At 54.9% G+C, this 13,843-nt stretch overlaps 1 protein-coding gene across 1 annotated transcript in view; it reads left to right on the top strand.

Moving 5' to 3' along the window:
• Hcn4 (hyperpolarization activated cyclic nucleotide gated potassium channel 4) overlaps nucleotides 1–9,018 on the top strand; it is a 40,327-nt gene extending 31,309 nt beyond the window's left edge. The window contains 8 exon segments of the mRNA XM_087905283.1: nucleotides 438–488; nucleotides 491–541; nucleotides 543–602; nucleotides 2,426–2,644; nucleotides 5,715–5,861; nucleotides 5,994–6,234; nucleotides 7,079–7,243; nucleotides 7,363–9,018. Coding sequence (XP_087761409.1) covers nucleotides 438–488; nucleotides 491–541; nucleotides 543–602; nucleotides 2,426–2,644; nucleotides 5,715–5,861; nucleotides 5,994–6,234; nucleotides 7,079–7,243; nucleotides 7,363–8,819 — 2,391 coding nt within the window. The 3' untranslated portion in view covers nucleotides 8,820–9,018.
• Nucleotides 9,019–13,843: the final 4,825 nt, after the last annotated feature.

A 13,843-nucleotide genomic window follows, 5' to 3' on the forward strand; every position in this document is an offset into this window, starting at 1 on the left:
TCCCTCTCTCTCTCTCTCTGTCTCTCTCTCTCCCTCTCTCTCTCCCTCTCCTTCTCTCTCTCCCTCTCTCTCTCTCTCCTGTCTCTCTCTCTCCCTCTCTCTCTCCCTCTCCCATCCTCTCTCTCTCTCTCCCTCTCTCTCTCTCCCTCTCTCCCTCTCCCTCTCTCTCTCTCCCTCTCCCTCTCTCTCTCTCTCCCTCTCTCTCTCCCTCTCCCTCTCTCTCCTCTCTCTCTCCCTCCCTCTCCCCTCCTCTCTCTCCCTCCCTCTCTCTCTCTCTCTCCCTCTCTCTCTCCCTCCCTCTCTCTCTCTCTCACCTCTCTCTCTCTCTCCCTCTCTCCCCTCCCTCTCTCTCCCTCTCCTCTCTCTCTCCCTCCCTCCCTCTCTCTCTCTCTCTCTCTAACCGCTGACCTGTCTTGGCAATGGCTTTGCCTCCTCAGATCTTCCACATGACCTATGACTTGGCCAGTGCTGTGGTGCGCATCGTGAATACCTCATTGGCATGATGCTCCTGCTCTGCCACTGGGACGGTTGTCTGCAGTTCCCTGGTGCCCATGCTGCAGGACTTCCCCCATGACTGCTGGGTGTCCATCAACGGCATGGTGGTGAGTACACGCCTTCCTCTGGGCTCGGAGTCTCCTCATCCCAAGGCAGGGATGGGTAGAGAGGCTGGGCAACTCCTGAAATCCCAGCATGGGGGTGGGACCCTCGTTCTTTTCCGTTTGAGCTGCCCCTCCTGATACCAGCAACCATCCACAGCGATCTTGGCTGCAGAGTGTTCTCGCCGCCTTCTAACGTTTCCCATTTCAGTCATGCGCTTTAACAGCTGGTCCGGCTTTACCCAAGGTGACTAAGATTTGGGCTACCCTGAGTTGTGGGAGTGTGACCAAACTGAGCTGATGGCTCCTGCCTCCCTAACCGTGCTCCCTAGAAGCTGAGCTGAGAAAAACCAAAGGCCAAGAGGGCGCTGTTAGCAGCACAGAGTCCAGGCTTGCACACAGCCACTTCCTGCTCTTGAAAGCATAGCCCGAATGCTCCAACCCCCTAAACAGACCCACCTCCCAGCCACCTGTCCAGTACTGAGCATGGCAAGTGGGCAGATTGGAGAATGACCCTCTCCAACTTCGTGAGTGGGTGAGAGAATTGAACGTGGGCTTTCAAAAGCCGTAGGACAGAGCCCCCAGCTACACATAGGAAGGGTCTCTAAGGAGGGCTACCTATGGGTATTTTTCTGTCTCTGGTGAACCCCCTGCCTCTCCTCTCAGTTAGTCTGGTGTGATCTGAAAGCAAATCCCCAGGGCCCCAGGGGATGAAAAACTAGCTTTGAAAGAGGTGCAAGAGACCCTGAGGCATCTTCAGCATCAAGCAGACGTTTACAAAACAGCCTTTTGATGAGCTAAGTGCAAGTGAATCCACCAGATGGGCTGAATTTTCCTTGTTCCCAGAGGCTCAGCAGTGTGGCCGGAAGCCCTGACAGGAGACAGTTGGGGGCTACCCCTACTCCTCAAGGCAAGGGCCCAGGCCTCTTCCACCCCTGGGGAGCAGCCCTACCCAGCCTACAGGCTCTAGTGGGGAAAGGGCCAGGGACAGAGTTCATCTAGTGGTCCCTCTTATGGGGGCATTTCTTCTCTGTGTGTGAAGGTAACAGGCCCACACATGCCTTTAGTGAATTTGGTGAATCCATGAGACGGCCTTTCTGAGCCCGGTGCCCCCACAAGGAGCCTTCCTTCAGACACCGACTGGCTTCACAGACGAAAATAGCCAAGACTCCCTCCCACCTCCCTCCTCCCGGCCCACACACTGTGGACTCAGGAGAGTCCACCTTCAGGGCCAGTGGCAGGAGAGTCAGGGGCCATAGCCCTGGGCAGATGAGGGCAGGGTTCTGAGAGCGACAGGAAGCCCCAACTGCTGCTCACCCAAAATGAGGACAGTGATGTCAGCTCCTGCAGAGCCATGCCCCCCGGGGGAAACATCGCTAGCTTTATCATTGAGGTCAGTGGGGAAATGGGCTTCATTTGGCAGCTGTTTAGGGATAGGGGATGAAGCTACTCGGTGAGGGAAGACAGCAGGGTAGCTCAGCCCCGGGGCCATATGTCACCCAGCCAGAAGAATTTAGCCTTCCTCTCCCTTGCCACTGAGGTCAGACCAGGGCCAGCTGGCTCACCCCCTTAATGCAACTTCCTGTGTGATCCTAGTTTCCCCCTCCCCACCCTGTTGTAATAGAAAGGCCTCGGTTTTTCTCACCGCCACCCTGGGTTTCCAGTACCAGCTTCCCTGCTCATCACAGATAGCAACCCTGGGGAGCCCTATGCCTGAAGGTTGGCAAGGAATCTCGTAGGTGCCAGCAAGAAGGGCCTTCCCTGCTCCTGGCCCAGGCCTACTCTCTACCCATCCCCGTCCATTTTGTCCTTCTGTGCTCTGTCTGCAGAATAACTCCTGGGGGAAGCAGTATTCCTATGCCCTCTTCAAGGCCATGAGCCACATGCTGTGCATTGGGTATGGACGGCAGGCACCCTTAGGCATGTCTGACGTCTGGCTCACCATGCTCAGCATGATCGTAGGTGCCACCTGCTATGCCATGTTCATCGGTCATGCCACTGCCCTCATCCAGTCTCTGGACTCCTCCCGGCGCCAGTACCAGGAGAAGGTAAGCTGAGCATTGTGTCCATTCGGGGCTTCCTCAGGAGGACCTGCCTACTGGACCTGTGCAAAAGGCAGCACACATGGCCAGCAAGTTGGCGCCCGGGTCTACAACTGTCCATACTGTACTGGAGAGTCTTCCTAGATGAGAACCGTGTTGATCCCTGACTTAAACCTTCTGCTCTGGGCACAGCCTTCCTTCCTCTCTGCTGCAGTGGGGGTGGGTGGTTTGTTTCCTTACTCGGAGGGACCAGTGCCATCATTATTGCTACACCTAGTAAGGCCTTCAAGGCACACTTGACAGCAACCAACAGGGCTCCCACTCCTTGACTTCTCACTTGGTCTCCAGACTGCCTGTCTCTGGCCAGCCCTCTGGCTTGCCTCTTGCCTGTCACCACAGGACCCTAAGTGTTCTGATCCTGTTGAGGCTTCTCGGGTATTAGGCTCTGTCATGCTGCTCTCACATGCCACGGTCATCTGTGTGCAGGGGGACCCAGGTGCACAACCAGCCCATTTTATTCTCCTCTTGTGTTTCCTGGGTGGCCCATGGACCACTCACCCTCGTCATGTATAAAATCAGGGCAGTCCCACCTACTTCCCCTGCTATACCAACCTCCACTCTGCTCATTTGACTAACAGACCTCAGGAGCTCAGACCCTAGGCAGGAGCCATCAGCCAAGTTTGGTGGCACTGTCTGATGGTCACTTGAAAGCCCTGCTTCCCTGCTTCCCTTTCTCTCTGGGTCGATATAGTCATGTCGTGACTGTAGTGACTGAGGACTATGGCCTGATTTAGTTAGCCTCGATCCCCTTAGCTTCTCCTCTGACAACTCTGTGTGTGGTTCTGTCACATCTCTCTGTGCAGAACAGGGCTGTATAAGAAGATCCGTCCTGGGGTCTGTGAGGGGTAAGCCAGTTAGCACTGTATTCACACAGAATAAGCGATTCAACATTCACAAACTGAATAGCAACTTCCCTTCACTCCCGTGCCAAGTACATACGCCTGTACTCTAGCACTCAGGAGGCTGAGGCAGGAAGATCAAAAATTCCAGACCAGACTAGGGATATATCTCAGTTGGTAGAGTGCTTGCCTAGCATGCGCGAAGACCTGGATTTGATCCTTGCACTGTATAAACTGTGTGTGCCAGTAACTCCAGCTCTTGGGAGGTAGAGGCAAGGCGATCAGATGTTCCAAGGCCATCTTTAGCCTCACAGGGACTTCTAGTTCAGCCTGTATGAAGCCAGGCTGGACTCTGTACCAGCTCTTCATATGTACACACACACACAAACACACACACCACACACACACAGAGACAGACAGACAGACAGACAGACAGAATCGTTCCTTGTGTAACACTTCTTGTGAAGGTTTCCCGTCACTCCTAAGGTAAAGATGAGCTCCTTGCACTTATGGGTCACAATTCAGCTAATGTTCAGCTCAAGTCGTACTGGGTCTCTCACGCTCTTGGTCCTTGGTCTCCGTAGGTGCTCCTGCTTCAGGCCTAGACAAGGCTCTAACAACAGTACATCTCTTCCTTTCCTTCACCTGCCTTCTCCGCGTCTTATCTTGAACTTAACTTTCTGTGATCCACTTAGTCCCAGTCTGTCACGTGACTCCACGGCACCCTCTACTGCTCTTTCACCCCACTTTGCCTCCCGGAACTAAATAATCACATCTAGCTGTGTGGTGATGGTGCATCTTCCCTGTCCCTGCTCTGGCTCCTCAAGGGCAGGATCCAACTCTTATCCATCTTGTTTAACACACAGCGGACCTCAGGATCCATTGATCCTACTGGTCTGCCTTGGCTGCTGTCCCCTGGAAGGGTGACTGTCAGATGGCATTCACTCAGGTGTGGAGGTCCAGGTCCTGGGATGTTAAGAGAAAAGCTCAGGCCAGAAGAGAATAGGAAAGCCTGTCTGAGGAGTCAGAAGGAGGAAGCAGGAGAGAATTCTAGGCCAGTGGTCATGAGGTGCACAGGCAGTGTGTGGAGGAGGCAGAGGAAGCAGCGTTCCAGGAGAGAAGTAAGTAGGGAGAGGTAGGAGTCAGGGCACAGGGATCAGGCCAGGCTTAGGTGAGAATCAGTCTATAGTCAGCTCAGGGCCCAGCCTGTGGTACACAGAGCAGGGATTTGTGTAGAAATGACATTGTAGCCTGCTACACCATGACCAGAGTGAAGCTGCTTGTGACTTCTTCGAGAATCGCCCTTATTTTATCCTGGGTTCCTAGCTCGTTGAGCCTTCCTGTTTACCCAGGAAATCATCTCAAATGTCTTACCTGTCTGGTCCCCTGCCCCCCAGCTCTTCCCTGGACTATTTCAACAGCCTTCTCCCTCCTGCCTGGTGTTCCTCCGTTTGTTGAGATGTAATTCTCTCAAACACAGCTCCAAATGTACAGGCTGCCTGCATCACAATGGCTGGCCAGGAAGCTGCTGTCCTGTCAGGCCTGTGTCCCTCTGGACTGGAGCTGCCTTTAAAAAAAAAGAAAAAAAAAAGATTCAGCCAGGCGGTGGTGACACACACCTTTAAAGCCAGCATTTGGGAGGCAAAAACAGTCATATCTCAGTGAGTTCAAGGCCAGCCTGATCTACAGAATAAGTTCCAGGACAGCCAGGGCTGTTACACAGAGAAACCTCGTCTTGAACAACAAAAACCAAAAGCAAAACCAAAAAAGACTGAAGGTCTCAGCTGAGGCCTCATCTACGGACATGCCTTGCAAAGGGTCAGCTGTCCTCACTTCCACATCTCGTACTCTGCCCCATGCAGCATGTACTTCCTGTCACTGAGCCTGTTGCCACTCCTGGCAGGAGTGGGCGCCTTCTGGTTCGGAGTTGGTGACTCCAGCGTGATGGAGAAGTACCAGATGTCTAAAGGAAATTTGATCACTCTCCTGGTCTGTGGACAGTCCCTGCTCCCACTTACCTTCATCTCTCCCCACCTCCATCACCCCACAGAGTCAGGGCCGTTATTATGGGTACGATGTGATTATATTACAGTGAGCCAAAGCTGGCTAAGAAAGTAAGTCTCTCATCACCAGCTTGGGGTGCTGGGAAGTGACGCCCGGTTCTGTTCTGCCTCTAGTATAAACAGGTGGAGCAGTACATGTCCTTCCACAAGCTCCCACCTGACACGCGGCAGCGCATCCATGACTACTATGAACACCGCTACCAGGGCAAGATGTTTGATGAGGAAAGCATCCTGGGTGAACTGAGTGAGCCACTGCGAGAGGTGAGCTGCAGACAGCCTGGGCGGGGTGTGTGTGTGTGTGTGTGTGTGTGTGTGTGTGTGTGTGTGCGCGCGCACACACAGTTCCCTCACCTCTTCCTTTCTGTGTCCCGACCCGTGCCATCTGTGGAGCAGGAGATCATCAACTTTAACTGCCGAAAGCTGGTGGCCTCCATGCCACTGTTTGCCAATGCAGACCCCAACTTTGTGACGTCCATGCTGACCAAGTTGCGCTTTGAGGTCTTCCAGCCTGGGGATTACATCATCCGCGAAGGCACCATTGGCAAGAAGATGTACTTCATCCAGCACGGCGTTGTCAGTGTGCTCACTAAGGGCAACAAGGAGACCAAGCTGGCTGATGGCTCCTATTTTGGAGGTGAGACAGCCAGGGGCCTCCAGGAGGACAATAGTGACCAGAAGCTAAGTTGGAGGGATACCCTGAGATCATAAGCACAGAGGGCCCTTCGTGGCCACAGCCTGGACGTGGGTATCTGTAGTCTGTGAGGCATGCTATAATAATGCACATAAGGCTGGTGGCTTACAAACCATAGAACTTGGTTTCTCAGCTCTGAGTCACAGGCCAGGGTGCTGGCCTGGTGGGTTCCATGGAGGGTTCTCTTTGTGATAGGCTACTGCTTTCTTGTATCTCAGATGGCAGGAAGAGCACGTGTGCTGTTTTCCTGGCCTCTTCTATTATATTGGTGTGCATGCATGAGCCTGCATACACTACCCATTCCCACCCACACTCACAAACCATGACACCCTGGTTAGGGGGTTAGGAGGTTAGGGGACAACTTGGGGCAGCCACGTCTCCTCTTCCACCATGTGGGTCCTGGGCATCCAGCTCACATCATCAGACTTGACCAAGTGCCACACTGCTGAGCCATCTGACCTGCTCCTCTCTAACCTCTTCTGCAAGGGCACGGATCACCTCCCAGAGCCCCACTTCTAAGTACCAGATCGGTTTGTGGGGATTTCATCACAGGAATATGGGGTGGGCACAGGCATTCTGCACATTGAAGGGGGGTTGGCCCCAGAGATAGAAACAGCTTGACACCTATTAGGCGGAGGCTGGGCTGGTACCTAGTATGGCTACAACCTAGCAGACAGCTTTGTGAGCTCACTATACCAAGCAATGGGGACCAAGATCAGGATGGTGCAGCTCTGGGTGGCATGGATATTCTGTGTCTAAGTAACCCTGAGTCCTGCTATTCCCGCAGAGATCTGCCTGCTGACCCGTGGCCGGCGCACAGCCAGCGTGAGGGCGGATACTTACTGCCGCCTCTACTCCCTGAGCGTGGACAACTTTAATGAGGTGCTGGAGGAATATCCCATGATGCGAAGGGCCTTTGAGACTGTTGCACTGGATCGCTTGGACCGCATAGGTGAGGGGCAGGATGTGTAGGCGGGAGGGCAGGGAAGCAAGTGAGCACATACTCTGCATTCCACTCCCCACCCCCACCCTTGCAGCGGCCTGAGTGTCTGCTCTTGTTCTGTGGCTCAGGCAAGAAGAACTCCATCCTCCTCCATAAGGTGCAACACGATCTCAACTCAGGCGTCTTCAACTACCAGGAGAACGAGATCATCCAGCAGATCGTGCGGCATGACCGAGAGATGGCCCACTGCGCTCACCGAGTCCAGGCTGCTGCCTCAGCCACCCCAACCCCAACACCCGTCATATGGACCCCGCTGATCCAGGCGCCGCTGCAGGCTGCTGCTGCTACTACGTCGGTGGCCATAGCCCTCACACACCACCCTCGCCTGCCCGCCGCCATCTTCCGTCCCCCTCCGGGACCTGGACTAGGCAACCTAGGGGCTGGACAAACACCGAGGCACCCAAGGAGGCTGCAGTCCCTGATCCCTTCTGCGCTGGGTTCCGCTTCGCCAGCCAGCAGCCCATCACAGGTGGACACGCCATCTTCATCTTCCTTCCACATCCAACAGTTGGCTGGATTCTCTGCACCTCCTGGATTGAGCCCTCTCTTGCCCTCCTCTAGCTCCTCTCCGCCTCCAGGGGCCTGCGGTTCCCCACCAGCCCCCACACCATCCACCTCTGCAGCTGCTGCCACCACAGCTGGGTTCGGTCACTTTCACAAGGCGCTAGGTGGCTCCCTGTCATCCTCTGACTCCCCGCTGCTCACCCCATTGCAGCCAGGCACTCGTTCCCCACAGGCTGCCCAGCCGCCACCCCCACTGCCTGGGGCCCGAGGAGGCCTGGGACTCCTCGAGCACTTCTTGCCACCTCCGCCCTCCTCTAGGTCACCATCGTCCAGCCCTGGGCAGCTGGGCCAGCCTCCTGGAGAGTTATCTCCAGGTCTGGCAGCTGGTCCACCAAGTACACCAGAGACACCCTCACGGCCTGAACGGCCATCCTTCATGGCAGGGGCCTCTGAGGGTGCTTCTCCTGTAGCCTTTACCCCCCGCGGAGGCATCAGCCCTCCAGGTCATAGCCCGGGCCCCCCAAGAACTTTCCCAAGTGCCCCACCCCGGGCCTCTGGCTCCCATGGTTCCCTGCTCCTGCCACCGGCATCCAGCCCTCCACCTCCCCAGGTCCCACAACGCAGGGGTACGTCGCCCCTCACTCCGGGCCGCCTCACACAGGACCTGAAGCTCATCTCAGCCTCCCAGCCAGCCCTCCCCCAGGATGGGGCGCAGACTCTCCGCAGGGCCTCCCCTCACTCCTCAGGGGAGTCAGTGGCTGCCTTCCCACTCTTCCCCAGAGCTGGGGGTGGCACCGGGAGCAGTGGGGGCCTTGGGCCTCCTGGAAGGCCCTATGGTGCCATCCCAGGCCAGCATGTCACCTTGCCTCGGAAGACATCCTCAGGTTCTTTGCCACCCCCACTTTCTTTGTTCGGGGCAAGAGCCACCTCTTCTGGAGGGCCTCCTCTGACTGCTGCACCCCAGAGGGAACCTGGGGCTAGATCTGAGCCAGTGCGCTCCAAACTGCCGTCTAATCTATGAGCTGGACCCTCCCTCCCTCTTCTTTTTTCTCCCTCCTTTCTTCCTTCAGGTTTAACTGTGATTAGGAGATATACCAATAACAATAATAACCATTTAAAAAATACCCCAGAAAAACAAAAAAGACAGCAGAAAATAACCAGGTATTCTTAGAGCTATAGATTTTTGGTCACTTGCTTTTATAGACTATTTTAATACTCAGCACTAGAGGGAGGGAGGGAAAGAGGGAGGGAGGGAGGGGAGCAGCAAGGCCCAAAGGAAACAGCCAAAGGGAGGCAGGCAGGGTCTCTGGGGGCTGGGCAGGGGTGGGGTGACCCATGTTCGGGGTCCCAGCACAGACCTGTCATTGTATTCTTTAGGACAAGCGCTCATCAGTCCCTTGGCTGTGAACTTGGAGCCCACTCTGCTGGGGCTGCCCTAGGGTGTGTTCTCAGGGGCCTCCTGTGCCAGAGTCCCTGGGACACACGGGGCCCTTTAGGGCCCTGCATTTTTTTTTCTACTGTAAACGTAGCAAGATATGTATATGAATATGTATATGTATGTAAGATGTGTCTATGTATAGCTATGTAGTGCTCTGTAGAGCTGTGTAGATATCGACTCCCACGTGTGCACATGCGTGTGCAGTCTAGTTTAACCCCATGTTGCCAGGACACCCGGATCACCTTACATCAGCGATCTGCTGTGGCCCGCAGGCTGGGCACTGCAGGCTCTGAGGGGAGTTCTCTCTCCCAGCCCTCAGGGAAGGGAACCCCTGGAACCGTGCAGCAGACCCTCCTTCCCCATCTCTGGGCTGCAACCCAGTTCTCGTTCCACCTCTAGTCCCACGGAAAGGGAAGACCCCAGGCTGAGCCGTTCACCTCCCAGGGCCTCAAGCACACCCAGCACCTCCGTGGCCCTCAGTTTCTCCAGCTGAGCAATGGGAGGTGAGGGGAGCTTCTGTTTATTGAGTCTGTTCTGTGCCAAGCACTGGTTACGCATACCCACAGGCTGTGAGGTGGATACTTTGATTTTTCTCATTTCACAGGTGAGGAAACTGAGGTGTGTGTGTGGGGGGTCACTTTTCCAGACTCACATAGCCAGGAGCAGCAGAGCTGGGCTGGGCTGAGCTGCACATCAACACCTCCCTAAGGCTAAAGCCTGTACTCCTGCCATCAGAAAACAGTGTTTCGAAGAGCCCTGGTTTTTGGTCCCTAGGCAAAGTACAGAAGGAAGAGATGGGAGCTTGGTGGCAGCCAGGCATCAATACGAATCCTAACTCTGCCACTTCTTAGCTGTGTGGCCCTGGGAAAGTTATCTGACCTTTCTGTTCCCTCGTTAGTGAAATAAGAACAACTACGGAACCTCCTCACCATGACCAGGGAGAACCAGATAAGAAAAAGGCACGACATGCCCAGCCCAGTGCCTGGCACACAGCAGAGTAGGTGCTCAATAAATCACGTTTCTTCGCCACCCCCCATAAACTTAGCTCATTGCTCCAGGGAACTATGGTGAGAGCCCAGGGAACTTTAGCTGAGGGCTCCAAGACTTAAAATCTCAGGACTCAGGAGGTGGCTGGGCCTCCGTCAGGGCCCGAGGAAGGTGCATTGCCAGTGGTGGGCTTGAGCCAGGCCTTGAGCTGTGGGAAGAGTGGGAGAGAGTAAGGAGGAGGAGGAGGGAGCGCATGGGGGAGATTACTGTAGCGATGTGGAGCTGGGCTATGGGGGGTGGGTGGGATATTCAGGCTGGGGACCAGAGGAGGGCCTTGGATGACAGGTCAAACTGGTGTGTGGGTTTGGCTTCGAAGGCAGCAAGCAGCCAGAGCAGGTTCCAGAGACAGGAGAGCAACTCGATGTCTCCTGAGGCTTGATCACCTTCTGCAGCAGGACCCCGTCTGTGGGTTTATGCTGGTAGGGCTTTGAGCCCAGTATGCGGAGGGCTAGTTCTACTTCTACCATGCCCGTGGTCCCCATGCACTGGCCACAATGGTGGCATGAGCAGGTTTGGCCCTGGGATGCCCCCAGGGAACCCCTCTGTAATGGCCCATAGGGGGTGAAATGCAATAATTTAGGGGAGAAGAAATGAAGGCCCTAGGCCCTAGGAAATCAGCAGACTAGACTAGGAGATCAGGGACCAGAGAAGCCTCCCCAGACCCCGGCAGTCCTCTGACCTGAGTTCTGTACTCTGCCTTCAAGGAAGGCAGCTCAAGGAATCAGCAGGACTCCACCCAAACCTGTATTCCATCCTAGGACATAGGAGAGGAGATGGAGGGCCTGGGATATGAGGAGTGAGGAGTCCCTTGCCATCAGGCCTGGCCTAGCCACTCTTCTCTACCGACACATGCATTTTATAAACGCTCTGACCCACTGGCCAACTCCTTGGTGACTACGGAGAGGCCAAGTCCAGTCAGCAGGACCTTCCACCCCTCAACCTCTACAAGCAATTTTCAAATCTTCCACTTTTAAAACAGAAAACGGTTAAACACACCGTCTTGTATATTTTATTTAAATAAAAAAATTCCAGCAAACGCTGACTTATTTTGGGGTCAGAGATGGGGGTGGTAAGGTTCACAGGGAAACCTGGAGTCTCCAGAGAGGGTGAGGATGGTGGTGGGACACTGCCTCTTGAGCACCTATGGAGGCATGGTGTGGGAGAATTGTCTGTATTCTGTCAATCATGTATTTTAATAAAACGCTGATTGGCCAGGCAGGAAGTATAGGTGGGTCAACCAGACAGGAAGTGGAGGCAGGGCAATGAGAATAGGACAAGGCTAGGGAGGAAGAGGACAACCGCTGCTTTTTTTAAAGAGAGAGAGAGACCACACCCCAATGGGCTGGTAACTCAGCGGTGATTGGCTGAAGGAGCGGAAGGAGCTCCCGCAGCAGAGGCACATGCATGGACCTGCCCCCCACCAGAAGCACGGAGTTGTATGCAGAAGTGCGTGTGGGAGCATGAGGCCTGACTACAGACAAGTGTGCGCCCATGTACAACCTTTGGTGGTCCTTGAGGAGGGTGAGAGTTTATTCCAATGTCACTAGTTTAGGGGGAAGGTAGAGATGGGGACCCTGATGTAAGCCCTCCTTCCAGCCTCTGCCGGGGCTCCACAATCTCTGTGAAGGAGGAGGAGGCCAGTACATGGACACATGAACTCCCTCCACCTAGATGCTGAGCAGGGCCATGGCCTCTTGCTGCAAGCAGACAGGCCCTCATAAGAGGGAGGGCGCATGCGGGCCGGAGGTGACCAGTTGTGGGAAGAGCACTGTGGGTACCAGTGGATGGAGTACAGGTGTGGAGCTCCAGCACCCCAAGGGCAGACCTGGAGCCTGGAGGTGGTATAGCAGCAACTTCTACCTCACACACTACCTTCCTACCTAACGTTTGGCTGCAGAGGATACCTGAGGCCTTTGGGCCGTGATAGATAGGCCAGGTGTCTGGAATCAGAAGACCAGTTTTCAGGGTCCTGGCTGCTGGGGGAATACCGTCCTGTCTGTCTAAGGAGGGGGAAATCCTCTGGAAAGAGCGGGGAACCTGGCCAGTTGTTCCCCATCACTGCTTGCCTAGGCTGTTTCCGTGGTGACAGACCTGGGAGTCCTGTTGCTAAGCAGACAGCTCAGCAGGCCCAGCGTCCCCATGACAACTGCCCCCTGTGGCTATGTGGCAGTGCTTCCTCTAGGGATCCCACTGGCATGGCATAGGTGGGGCTATATTCAGCTGCTGTGGAGGCAACCTGGTTGGACCACAGTGACCTCTGGGGCCAAGGGAAGCCTTTGCAGGCGTAGTGGGATGAGGTGGGATTAGAGGCAGGTCCTAATCAAACTGGAAATGGGTGGCTACACCAGTTAACTGTTTTGTTCCTAGACTTCACAGGGGGCAATTAGTAAGTGCCTATTGTATGCCAAGCACTGGGCGTTTCCTGTTGTCTCATTTCATTCTCCCGCCAACTCTAAAGTCAAACGGAGGAACCTCGATAACTGAGCCACAGGGAAGGGGTGGGAGGCTCAGAACTGCTCCTCACCAGGTGCCCCTCAGTCAGAGTGGACGGAGCTGGATGCTTACTCACCCAGGAGACTCAGGCCGTGCCCATGTGCACGGGGTGCTCAGCAGAGGCAGTGGAGGAGGAGCTCTGGTCCTGGGCACAGACGGTTATAATATAGAGTGATGGTCTGTATAGAATTAAAACCCACAGTGAACATGGCGGTTGGTTTGTTCTCCTGCTCCTTCCTCCCCACATATGGAGAGTCCACCTCTCCCACAGCTGCTTTTCTTCTGGTGCTCAGAAAGATAAGAAGGCCCAAGGCTCCTCTTGAACCTCGTGGCACTAAACTGGACTGGAAAATTCAAGTGTGGGTGTGGTGTGGTGTGGTGTGGTCCTGGGGATCAAACCCAGGGCCTTGTACACACCAGGCAAATGCTGCACCACTGAGCTACGTCCCCTGTGTTTTGTTTCTTGAGACAGGTCTGGCTAAGTCACCCAGACTAGCCTGGAACTCAGTCTGTCGCCCAGGCAAGCCTTGAACCGATGATCCATCTGCCTCTGCTCTCTTTGGCGTAGCTAAGGTTTTAGATCTGCATCAGGCCTGGTTCAAAAGAAAATTTGAACAGACTTAGAATCCTCTGATCCTCCGTGGAAGCCATGTCTCATCCCAGGCACTCTGCCTTGCTTTCTTCAGCAGAACTGCCTAAGGGTGTTCTCAACTCTCTGGCCTCATTTCCTACCTAGGGGGTCACTTCTTCCTCCTAAGCAATGTGGCTTCCACTTCTCTCCGGGAAAGGCTCTGAGCCGGTCCTCTAGGTCCACACAGGAGAATCCAGAGCTGGTGTTCATGCCTGGCCTTGCTGTTCTTCTCGATGTCAGACCCTGTTGGTCAGGTTCTCTCCAGATTTGGGGTGCCTGCTCTCCCTACTCAACCCAAACTCAGCCATAATGGGTCCTCTTCTTCCCAAAGGCTGGTGCTGCTGGGGCCTCTGATTTTGGCCCTATCTTGACACTCCATAAACCCCTTCTAGAGTGACCTCACCCTGCCCAGGGCTTCTCCCTCTGAAGGCAGAAG

The sequence above is a fragment of the Myodes glareolus genome, chromosome 4 (assembly GCF_982192425.1).
Source record: "Myodes glareolus chromosome 4, mMyoGla1.1, whole genome shotgun sequence".
In the NCBI taxonomy this organism is placed as follows: Eukaryota; Metazoa; Chordata; class Mammalia; order Rodentia; family Cricetidae; genus Myodes; species Myodes glareolus.